The sequence below is a fragment of the Emys orbicularis genome, chromosome 4, assembly GCF_028017835.1.
Source record: "Emys orbicularis isolate rEmyOrb1 chromosome 4, rEmyOrb1.hap1, whole genome shotgun sequence".
Classification (NCBI taxonomy): Eukaryota; Metazoa; Chordata; order Testudines; family Emydidae; genus Emys; species Emys orbicularis.
The window spans coordinates 143,693,525-143,705,633 of NC_088686.1; the positions used below are offsets into that span (position 1 = coordinate 143,693,525).

General features: G+C 46.9%; 1 protein-coding gene across 1 annotated transcript; it reads right to left on the minus strand.

Moving 5' to 3' along the window:
* CTSE (cathepsin E) lies at positions 1-10,562 on the minus strand. The gene is made up of 9 exons (XM_065402829.1): positions 10,507-10,562; positions 8,161-8,317; positions 7,132-7,249; positions 4,901-5,019; positions 3,918-4,117; positions 3,417-3,539; positions 1,899-2,040; positions 699-797; positions 1-165 (listed from the first exon to the last, which is right to left on the minus strand). Exons 1-9 carry the CDS (start codon positions 10,560-10,562, stop codon positions 1-3), a joined length of 1,179 nt encoding a protein of 392 aa, XP_065258901.1.
* Positions 10,563-12,109: the final 1,547 nt, after the last annotated feature.

The window sequence follows — 12,109 nt, forward strand, 5'->3', positions numbered from 1 at the left end:
TTAAGGGACAACTGGTGCCAGCCCAACTCTGTTATTTCCACGGTCAAAGACCGAGTAAAACTGGCCAATGAAAACATCACCCAGAATCCAGAGTGGCCCAGCCGGTGGTTGCATGTTCAGCCCCTGGAAGCCGCTGGTGCAGAATGCCATGCCGTCACTATTATCCTAAGGGGAAGAGGAATTGCGAATATGAGAACAAATTCCACCTTTCTAGAAAGGCCAGGAAGAAAATGCAGGAATCCTAACTACCAGCCCAGTACTCAAACCACACACCCCTCTGAGAGCTGATTCTAAGACTCCTGCCTCCCACTCGCTTTGCTATAACCACCTGACCCCCACCAACTCAATGCTGGGAATAGATTCCAGGACATACAGCACCCACTCCCATGCTCCAACGCTTCTCCCAGAGCTGGGAACAGAACCCAGGCATCCTGACTCCCACCACCCTGTGCTAACCATTAGACCACACTCCCTATCGCCCCTTTCATTGTCCGAACTGTTACAGAACAGCAATTGATCTTGTGAACATTAAACAGAGGCTGGAGGCTCTCTTGTGCTTCCCAACTTCCTGCCTGAGCTAAAAATGGGACTGCATTTAGCGCAGCCCGCATCTCAAGGCTGGATTGAACATAAGCCTACAAGGGAAACTGGGGACACATGCTGTCATGCCAGTTTCAGAATGAGGAAGACGTTTGTACCATGAGGGTGTAGGCCTGGGGACTGAGCGTGTATGGGATCCCATTGATGGTGAAGGTAACATCAGGCATCACATTCAGGTTGTTGCATTCCACGGCGTACTGCAAAGTGACAGACATGACACAGATTGGCCAAGGGCCGGCTGCAGGGACGGCTTACCTGGCATGCTGACCCCAAAGGCCAGAAAGCCTAATACAGTTCTCCCCTTCCCAAGCAGCTGACCCTGGGAGCTAGTCCTTTGACTTGTTACTGGCAGGTGTATGGGTTAGGGGTAGGCATGAAGCTCAGAGGTGTGATTCCAGCTCATGTAGGCGTGCCCAAGCCAGCTTTCCTCTAGCTAGCAGTGATGCTACCTGTATGTCAATATACCCTCAATGGAGGTGAATGTCATGGGTCAGTGGCCTTCTATCAGAAGGAGCCTTCTGGAAAAAACAACAACCCCAAACCCTGGGAAAAAACACAGTCCTGATTTCATGTAAAATGTACTAAGTTGCTGCTGGATGGTGGTAAATGTACAACAGGGAATAACGCTGCATTGGGTGGGAAGCTGTTACAACACCCAATGCCCCTTACAGATGAGACCCAGAGAGGGTAAGGGATGTGCCCAACGAAGGAGCATCAGGATAGAACTACATTACTTGGTTCTCAACCCAGGACTCTGTTCTCTAAGCCATGCTGTCTCCTGTACGAGCACATGGACCTATATTGTTAATCTCTAAATGCTGCAGTCCTGCAACATTAATAATTGTCTTACACAAAAGGGAATAGGCCAGCAAGAGTACTTGTAGCTTTTAAGGGGACAGGGAAGGATATCTACATCCAGATTTTAATAGAAATTCGACAGCAGTGTTTATATACAGAGACCCCAGGTGACATATAGGAAAGGCTGTGTGTCTCTGAGGCCTTAGGACTTGCAGCAAGGATATGAGCATGTGGTATTCAGTGGCATAATGGTAAAGGCAGGGTTTCAATAGTGAGTGCCTTTATCTCTTTACCGGGGCTGTATGCTGACATATTATATGGGTCTGATCAGGCCTTTTGAAACCTAGAGCCTTCACTTGTCTCCAGCAGAGATGCCAAACTTCAAATATTTCTGTAATATTTTGTTTGAGGAGTTATATCCTGGTTGGAAATCTAGCATGGGGAGACAAGAATTCCTGCATCCAGGAAATGTGGTATCTGCCCATCTCACATTGGCTTACCTCGCCATCCGTGGGCACTGCACCAATATAATTTTGCATTTCTTTTATTTCTTTGGAAGGACCTGTGATGAGAGAAGTCCCGGTGTCTACTATCGCCTGGCATCCTTCTGCACAGAAGGCAACTGTCCCGCCCACCTGTATGCTGGGGAAAAGGAAATGGAACAAGCATTGGGGAAAGGGTCTATGGGAAATGCGTTCCTCTCCCCACTGACCCAGCGCATGGCTGAGAGCACATCAGAACTGTGACCATTCCAGAGTCAGTGGGATAGTCTGATAAGATTGTGCATGTGATTAGAGAGTAAGTACTGAGGCTTTGCTTGATGGTTACTCTGATGTCTGGGAGGCACTCAGATAGGAGAGCACAATTAACTAATTCACAGAATTGCTTTCTGTGTATATAAAACAAAAACTGGTCAACACCAGGAACTGAACTCAGGGCCTGCAGCATCAAAGCATAGGTCTCTATTACTTCAGCTAAAGGAATTATTTCTTCATTGGTAGACGTTAGTAGGCTGTTGTTTCTCTGTTTGGCCCAGCCACTAGGTAGGGACAAATTGCCCTTTGCAAGTGTGTTACGTGTATGCCTTGCAGGTTATATTAAAGTTGGATTCTTGTGGCTGCTGACCAATGATGGAGATTTTAGCTACTTTAAATCATGTACATAAAATATAAGTGAGGCTTTTCCTTAAATATTTTACATTTTCTTTGGTTTAGGTCTCTGGACAAACCCTAGGACATTACATTGCTTCTAGGCAGAGATGAAGAATCAACAAGGTACATATATTGGGCTATTTAAGTCTATTTTTGAGAGAACATTTCTGTTTTTCATTCCCCGATGTTGGCCAGCTTTTTGCAAGAGCCAGGCACGTGGCGGGCTGAGAGCTATTGAAAATCTGCCCACCAGTGTCATCCTGGAGGCTGTGTGCTGTGGAAATCTGGTGCTGAGCATTTTTTGAAAACTGATCCTAGACGGGAGGAAAACCTAGTTCAGTACAGACATGGTTTTCAAAACATAAGATGCAATTCTGTCTGTTACATGCTCATGTGACACCCCCCACACACAGTCTCTGTAGTATCTGGGCACCTCACAACACCCCTGGGAAGCAGGGAAGGACTATTACCTTCACTTTATATATGGGGAACTGGGGTTCGGAAGACAATGTGATTTGCTCAAGGTCACACAGGGAGTGTGTGACAGAGCTGGGAACTGGTTCTTCCATGCCCCAGGCTAGTGTCCTAAGCACAGGACTATCCTTCGTCTCTATTCAAGAGCCAGAGAAGGCAGCAGGTTTGGGAGCATCCTTTTTCCTAAGTGAATCTCTTTGTCCATTAATTGATCATGGCACCGAGGTCCTGGGAGAGTGCATGTAGTTTAGGGGATGAGTGGCTTTGGATTGCTGCTGTTGTGAATTGACAGGGTTTAACGGTTACACAGTTTACCTCTAATCTGTGCCCACCCAGTGCCACCCCCACCCCAGCCGTCATCACGGGGAACCACCACCCCACACAGACACTTACTTGTCTAATTGGATTTGCCAGTATCCTTGTTTAGTGACTGGTACCCAGTTCAGAGTCCCGCTGAAATGAGAAGGATCAAAGCCACCAAATAATAGTTCTCCCCCAACAGAGGAATCCGGGTTCCTGGAGAAAAGAGGATTTGGTACATCCGGGTTTTCCATTAGCAGAAGCATTTCACATTATATAATCCTATTACTGTGCACATAGCTCTTTAAACTACAGTAATCCATTAGTTTTCTCCCCAAACTACTTCCTGTTGTTGTTCATTCTTTGTATTGGGATAGTGCCTGGGAGCCCCAGTCATGGGCCAGGACCCCATTGCACCAGGCGTTGTACAAACAGAACAAAAAGGCAGTCTCTGCCCCAGAAAGCTTACAATCTAAGTAAAAAACCCATTCCTGTTTTAACAGCCCTCTTTGGGCCCAGCCTGTTCCCAATTCCCTTGAGAACAAGGCCTGACCATCAGGCCGTAGCCCATTTTGTACAGAATCGTGTTCACACCTGTTCATGTAGACTGAGAATATTGGCAGATCCACTAGATTTTGTGCCATCATGTTATCAAACACAGGGGTAACCCCATCCACTGCCAGTGATGGATAGGCCAGTCCAAGAATCCCATCAAACTCAGCATCCAGAAAAGTGTTTCCTGGCTCGCTGACGCTCTCTGCGAACTGCTGGTTGCTGACAGTAATGCCTTCAACCTAGAGGGGAAAGAAAAGCTACTTATTGTTTCTGACCTTTCATCAGAAGGCTCAGCAACAGGCCGCTTATGGTGCCACAGCAGGAAAGAATAGGAAGAATTTGGTCTTCTGGAGGCCAGGTCATGGTGTCATAACAGGAGAGAACAGGAAAGGAAGGTTTTCAGCGTGTAGAACCTTGTTGTGAAGTGCAAAGCTATTATGCTGACTCATCTTGGTAATTAGATGAGGTATGTCTCATTGGCTACAAGCAAGCACATAAAAGTTCAAAGTTTACTCTGCAGCGAGCTAAAGAGAAAGGCAGGAGTTCCTGCAGGTAGAAAATTCTGATCAGCCCACTCAGAAGGGAGTTAGGGGGCTAATGCTCATGTTTGTAAGCTGAGTCCTGCCTTAGGTCTTGGTTATTTTCATGAAGAATGAAGGCACACTTGGGGAGAAGGGGTGGATAAATGGGGTTTAGTTGTATCAGTTGTAAGTGTGTGTGTGTGTGGTGTCAGGAGTGGGGTGAGGAATCCACTTATTTACAACAGGCATGCCCGGAGGACCCAATCCTGCAATGTTCTGAGCACCTCCCTCGAAGTGCAGAATGCCCTCCATTCCCACTGACTTCCTTGGGAGCTGAGCCAGGAAAGGTTCTGCAGTCATGGTGCCCTACCAGGAAAGAACAATGGGAGATGGGCTCACATGGTGACCAAATAATGTCCTGCAGTCACAGTGCCATGGACAGGAGAGAAAATGGCAGTAGAACCTTTTTAATTTTTCTAAAGAAAACCAAACTCTGCTCACAGTGACTTGATCTGATCCGATGATTCCCGACAAACTACCAGTCCCATACTGAATCGAGAAGGGAGTCCCAACTTCACTGTAGGTGTTGGAATCTGATGGGTGAAATCTGGAATGCATAGCTGTAGTAAAACAAGATGCCTCTGTTATTGCTTGCATAACTGTAGCACCTAGGAGCTCTAGCTGTGAACTAGGACCCCCTTGTGCTAGGTTCTGTCCAAACACAGAAAAAAAACGAGGCAATTGAAATTACTCTATGCAATGGAATGGTCAGGTTAACTTGTAAATAAAAGAGCTCTAGCAAAATGTGAGCATTTAGAGATGTATTTTCTGTATTACAAAGAATAATAATTCTTAGCACCGTCATGTATCCAGTTACAGTTTGTCTTAAAGAGGAGTGGTTTATTAAAGAAAACAGCTACAACTTGTAAACATAAAGAAACAGGTTTCCACAGAGCTTGAGTTCCAGCATTGTGTTCTGTTTACAACAAGCACCACTACCCATATGGAACTCTATGCTAGGTATGGAGTCATCTAATGGCTGCATAAAGTGCTGCAAGTAAACATATTATTGCAAGAACTTGATAGCACTTTAAGTTTTCAAATCACTGTGCAATAGTTACCTAATTTATCCTCACAACACTCCTGTGAGATAGGGAAGTCAGTATTATTATCCCCATTTTACAGCTGGGGAAATTGAGACACAAGAGAGGGAAAGTGACTTGCCTACTTAAACCCTAGGCCTGATGCTCTCTTCCACTCTGAGATCATAAAGGAGTAGTAGAAAGGGTAGAAGCAGGCCCTGGTGAATACACCCAGGCAGTGGTGTATTGCTACCAGAACAGCACTAAGCCAGCTCCTCTTCCAGTCCCACCCCCAGTGTAGGAGGCTTAGGCAGAGAATAGCTGCACTCCTGAGTATTCTTTGCTTCCCTTAGCCCTCAGGGAGGAGGGGGCTATTGAAAGCAGAGTATAGATTAGAGCAGCCCTTTGGCTGCTCTAATTTATATCATGGGCTACAATGAGTGCAAAGGGTGGCATAAAGCCACCTATTCCTCCTCCCTCCCTAACTCCTTTCCTGTGCTAAGCAGTGGGTTGGAGTAAAAGGGAATCCTGGTCTCCACATAGTCCAGTAAGTGATTTCTCCACACAATTCTCAGTTCTTTATAAATATATTTTCAATGTTTCATGTTGCACCGAGTTGTCATGACTAGGGCCAACACTATGAAAAGTGTTCATTGATTTGGGGTCCCTCCATTTTTGGGTGTCCAGCCTGATACCCTTTATGGCTGGACACTCAGAATCATAGTGGCCACTTGCGCAAGATCAGTTGTAAGTATCCCAGGCCCACCTGAGAGTCTTAACTGGGAGTGGAGCCAACGTCTATAATTAGACAAAATGGACCCCCTCCCCCCAACAACGCAACCCTTTCAGGCTCCTTTGACCTTTCCCTGGCTGCTAAGGAATTATACATTAACTGATCCATGTCCCAATAATCTATCGCTCCCTCATCTGGTGTCCGGCAAAGACAGAAATTCTGAGGCACAATACACATGTGTTGTGCAATGATCTGTCTCCTTAGGAGCCTGCCTACTGATCAACCCACTCCTGAAAGCTGCAGTGCCACTGGCCCAGATCCTTGAGCACAGCCTATTACCCGGCAAATACCACTGCTGCAGCTGCCCAGAACCAGCCCCAAGTGTACTATGAAGCTGAATTCCTGGGACTGCTGCCCAGAACTAAGGCTGCAGTCTCGATTAACCTGTAGTTTCCAGGATGGCTGCCTAGTACCATTGCAATTACATGCAATGAGCTTGTAACAAAACAGATGTATTTTTCTTTTTCTTTTTTTAGGACCTAACACACAGTGTGCATGACAAAGGGGTTCCGTTTTTGTTACATCCCCTTTTCCTATTGGTTGATTTCAGTGCAGATGGTCTGGGTTCCATGCTGGTGCATTCACTTTGTGCTCTTTCGGAGCATATTTAATTTTGCCTGCATTTGCCAAGCAGTGGCTCAGCGAAGCTAGTAAGGTGCCCATGAAGAGGGGAATTTCTCTAAGCACCTCAAGGCTGATTGCCCCTTTCCCCCACATTTACAGTGGTGTATCTCCATGGACTTCACTTGATTTTCTCTTGATTCACTTTGGTGCTGAGTGGAGAGTCAGGCCCAGTCTCTCTACTCTGCCCCAGCCAATGTCCAGGAGCAATGTGCAGCTGAGGAATTGCTACTTACCACAGGCTTTGCTGACACAATAGATGGATGGAACCCAGAGATTGGAGGAGCCAGTGTCGAATAACACTGTGAAATTCTGAGGAGGGGTCCCAATAGAAATCTGTCCAAAATACTCCATCTAGACAAAGAGCAAAGCAACAGCCATTGTCAGGCATAGGCACCATGGGAAACCGCAGCAGAGCCAAGCTCCAGGGGGATAGCTATGGGATGGATGTTTGAAATGGGCTGACTTTGTTTCTGGAATGGCTGACACCATGTGGGGGATACTGCAGCATGATTCTAGGGGGAAAGCAGGAGCCAGATATAGCAAGAGCCTAGAAAAATGGTAACAAATCCAGAATGAAAATGGACAATGATTGTGGACTCCGGCCTGCTCCCGACAATCTCAGTGGCCCAGTTCCCACGGGCATCAGCAGGAACGGGAACAGGCCTGAGCAGAATCCCCATAAAGATCCAAACATGTCCTGAACTTTAGGAATGCTTAGAACCAAATGTCACAACCACTGACACTATAACAGGCCAGACTAAGACCTCAGATCCGGGAAATACCCCCAACCACTGGGAAAGTTGGTCTTTGGGTCTAAACCTTCTGGCTTGGACCCTGCTCTACTTGTATGATTGTATTTTAGTTTTGGAGGGGATTTTGGTTCTTGGCTCTAGGCTACTGTCACTAGCTTCATGCCCAGAAGATTAGGAGAAAAGTGGGATTTGTGTGTGTGTGTGTGTATAATATACACTGAATATACCTTTGTATGGGATCAACATTACATTCACAAGTCACATACCTACCGGACAAAAGACCAGTAAAAAGTCGGGCAGACAGATAACTATGGCACACTATTGTATTATTGTTGGCTTTGCTCAGACTCTGTTTAACAGGAGCTGAACTCAAGGGTCAGGATGTAGGGCATTCAAGGCTGTTCATGCAAAATAATGTGCACTCTCTGCTTCCTGTGTTGCTTTTCAGTGATTTCTGCAAAGCAGTGCTCCCAATGCTGCCTCCCCCCCACCCCTTGCTGTGTAACTTACATCCAGGTAGTTGATGAGTGGCTCATTAGTTTCTGGGACGGCGGAACAGTCTTCTGTGTACTGGATCATGTCCAGCTTCTGGGCCTTCCAAAATTTGGACAGCTGCCCATGCTCCCTCAGGATTTTCCGCAGGGATTTGTGTCTCCTCAGGGGCACCCTGGGGAAAGAAGGCATTCGCCCAGTAAACATGGTCCTGAGCAACAGAAACTAGGGAACCCGAATTAAAAGCAGGCTTGCAGAAGTACAGGGTGGATTGGCCCGTCTACCCAGTGAATGGCATCTGATAGAAGGCACACATGTACTGGTGTGTGGTATTTACTTCGATTGTAAGCCTTTGGGGGAAGGGACCTTTTTTTGTTCTTTTTTTTTTTGTACTGCACCCAGCACAGTGGGGTCCTGATCTATGACATTACATAAGAATGGCCATACTGGGTCAGACCAATGGTCCATGTAGCCCAGGATCCTGTCTTCCAACAGTGGATGGTGCCAGATGCTTCAGAGGGAATTAATAGACCCGGACAATTATCAAGTGATCCATGTACTGTCATCCAGTCCCAGCTTCTGGCAGTCAGAGGTTTAGGGACACCCAGAGCATAGGGTTGCATCCCTGACCATCTTGGCTAAGAGCCATTGATGGACCTATCCTATGTGAACTTACCTAATTCTTTTTTAAACCCAGTTATACTTTTGGCCTTCACAACATCCCCTGGCAACGAGTTCCTGGGCATTGTATGAACAAATACTTCCTTATGTTTGTTTTAAAGGTGCTGCCTATTAACTTCATTGGGTGACCCTTGGTTTATGTGTTATGTGAAGGGGTAAATAACACTCCCCTATTCACTTTCTCTATACCAGGCATGACTTTATAGATCTCTATCAGATCCCCTCTTAGTCATCTCTTTTCTAAGCTGAATAGTCGCAGTCTTTCTAATTTCTCCTCATTTGGAAGCTATTTCATACTCTAATAATTTCTGTTGCCCTTCTCTGTATTTTTTTCCAGTTCTAATATATCTTTTTTGATATGGGAGCAACTCGAACTGCACGCAGTATTAAAGGTGCAGGTGTGCCATGGATTTATAGAAAATGTCATAATGCCACTATATCTTCTTATCTATCCCTTTCCTAATGATTCCCAATGTTCTGATTGCTTTTTTGACTGCACATTGAGCTGCTGTTTTGAGAGGACTGAGGCTCCTAGGTGTGATCACAATATGAAGAGTAAATTAGTCCTTTGCTCAGGGGGCTAGTTATTCTCTGATTTACACCCTCTCCAAACCCATTGACTTCAGTGGCACCAAGGTGTGTCTCTGACTCCAGTGAGTTTGCATGGGGAGTAGATCAGCACAGAGATTGGCTGTTAGTGTTGAGAAATCCAGATCCATTTTGCCCACTGACGCTAACGACTACGACCGAATGATGATTCTTTTCACTTCCCGGGCAGTGCTCAGTTGAGAACCCCAAAGTGTGTTTTAAAATGCTCATCAGTGTAGACTCTCAACCCTGCCCTCCCAGGAGGTGGTGTTATCCCTGCTTTATATCAGAGCAGGGCTGGCTCCAGGCTTTTTGCCGCCCCAAGCAATAAAAAAACAAAACAGAGTGCTGCCCCAAGCCTATGCTTGGAACGCTGGTGCCTAGAGCCAGCCCTGTATCTGAGATACAAAGGGGTGAGCGGACTTGCTCCGTGGGCGATTCACAGGCAGAGCCAGGACTAGAACCCAGCAGTCCTGAATCTTAGAACCAAGTGCAGAGGTGAGTTGTAATTTAGGCAGAGGTAAGCAAAGGTGAAGGAGTCTAAATTGTTATCGCTTACTAGCTGAGGAGTTGGAAGCAGGTGTAAGTCAATGTTAAAACACTGTAGTAGAGTTTATGCCTGGTCCCCGCTCCCGGCAGTTGGTACGTCCTTCTTTGCTGGCCCCTTCATGAGTGAATTACATCCATTTAGACGCTCTTACACCCATTTACCAACAGGTAATTCATATTAACCCACCATCTCCTCTGAGTCAGGTCCCCAGGCTCTGTCTCCATCCGCTGGAGCCATCTCGCCAGCCATTGAGAAGATACTCTGATGGGAACAGAAACCCCGCTTGGTCCCTACAAAGCTGGGTCTGACTGGTGCTCTCCCCGTCAGTTTCATGAGCATCATGTTACCCAGCCTGCCTACCCGTCCCCACCCAGCAACGTTGTGTCTGGTGCTGTTTAAAGCCTGGGCACACGGTTCTGGCTGCTGTTTGTTTTAATGTTCACCGTTGCCACAATCCACGAGTCCTTGGGAATGAGCCTTGACCCTAGAGCTGCTGTCGCCTGGGTGCCCAGAGAAGTGAGGAAAGGCCAAGGAAGCCTGCTTACCTTTGCAACCCATTGGCCAGCCAAAGGCAAAGCATCAAAAGGATCAGCCGCTTCATACCGGAGTCTCGGCTCTAATGCTCACTCAGCCGCTCTCTCTTAACTTGTGAGAACTGAACAAAAGCTTTGCCCTTATAGCAGCCGGAACAGCCCAGCCCCAAAGGACCAGAGCCCTGCGATAAGGCTCCTCTGAATGTCAACGCAGAGCCTTTGCCACAGAAATGAATCACTGTGCACACACTCAGTCCTGGCGACAGGAGCCAAAACACACCGAGCCAGATTGTTCTCTGAGATGGGATAGTTTTGCCCACTAGCAGGGGAATCTCCCCCAGCCTGGACTTGCGGGGTTTCCCTGGAACCCTTCCATCAGTGTTGGAGAGGTAGCACGGTCTTGTGGTAGGACAGAAGATGTTGCTCTGAATCTCTCTGTGCTTCAGTCCCCTCATCTGTAAAATGGGGATAGTAATCCTTCCTTTCCCAGCCGTTGTCTATTAAACTGTAGATATTCAAGGCAGGGGTTGTCTCTTACTATATGTGCATACACCACTGAGCGCATTGGGCCCTGAGCTCAGCTGGAGTCTCTAGGCGCTTCTCTCAGACAGTGATGGTGGGATTTGCCCCCATACCGGCCATAAATTGCTAGCTGGGGGGTCCATTCCTTAGCCCCACGCCCCCCCACCCGAGGTTAACTGCAGGCCCCCTGTGCACCCTCCAGCTGTTGCTGTCTTCATTCGCCTGTTTTCTCGTCACTTTCCCTTCTCCATCACCACCCACAGATGTCTCTGCCAGCTCTGACGAGGCAGTGTCTGAGGCAGGGAATTAAATGACCTGGTGGAAACTCCCCTCCCTGCTCTAGATTTTCACTCATACATTTCTGGAGCTAGAGAAGATGTCTGTCTCAATCTTCCCAGAAGGGAAACTGTCCCCCTTCTCGTCCTTGATGGGAGCTTGTCTCACACCTATAGGGTGACCAGACAGCACTGTGAAAAATCGAGACGGGAGTGGGGGGTAATAGGTGCTTATATAAGAAAAAGACCCCAAAATCGGGACTCTCCCTATAAAATCGGGACCTCCGGTCCCCCTACACACCTATCTGTCCCCCTTTCCTTAAGCTCTGCAGTCATCTGGCCTGAGAGGCTGATGGGGATTCCTCACAGAGTCAGTTATCTCCACCCTTCCCCACTTCAGGGCTTCTTGGTACACAAAGTACAGCGATGGGACAGGCCTGCCACCTTCAGAGCAGATGGGGAAATTACTAGTCAAGAAATAGTGATTATTTTTTGTGAAACAAGTTTCTCCTCCCCCCCGAAAAGAAAAATGTTCTCCTTTTTTCATCCTCTCTGAACCCTTTCCTCTCCCCTTCCCCCCTTTCCTTTTCCCATGCCCCCTTCTCCAGTGGCAAAATGGAAAAAAAGGAGGGAAAAAAACAAAACTGGAAAACTTGTTTCTGTTTTTTGTCAAAACACCAAAACATTTCAGCAGAAACTAATTTTGTCCCATGAGAATTTTTTTAAATAAAAAAAGCCATTTTTGGGGAAAGTGTTTTACTTTTTTGGTTGGTTGGTTGGTTGGTTGACCAGCTCTATAACTGACATTTCCTGTGCTT

Coding starts and splice junctions, on each gene's coding strand:
- CTSE (XM_065402829.1), bottom strand. CDS start 10,562: ATGAAGCGGCTGATCCTTTTGATGCTTTGCCTTTGGCTGGCCAATGGG. Junction 8,318..10,506: donor CTGGCCAATGGGTTGCAAAG/GTAAGCAGGCTT, acceptor TTCTTTCCCCAG/GGTGCCCCTGAGGAGACACA. Junction 7,250..8,160: donor CACTCATCAACTACCTGGAT/GTAAGTTACACA, acceptor CTCTTTGTCTAG/ATGGAGTATTTTGGACAGAT.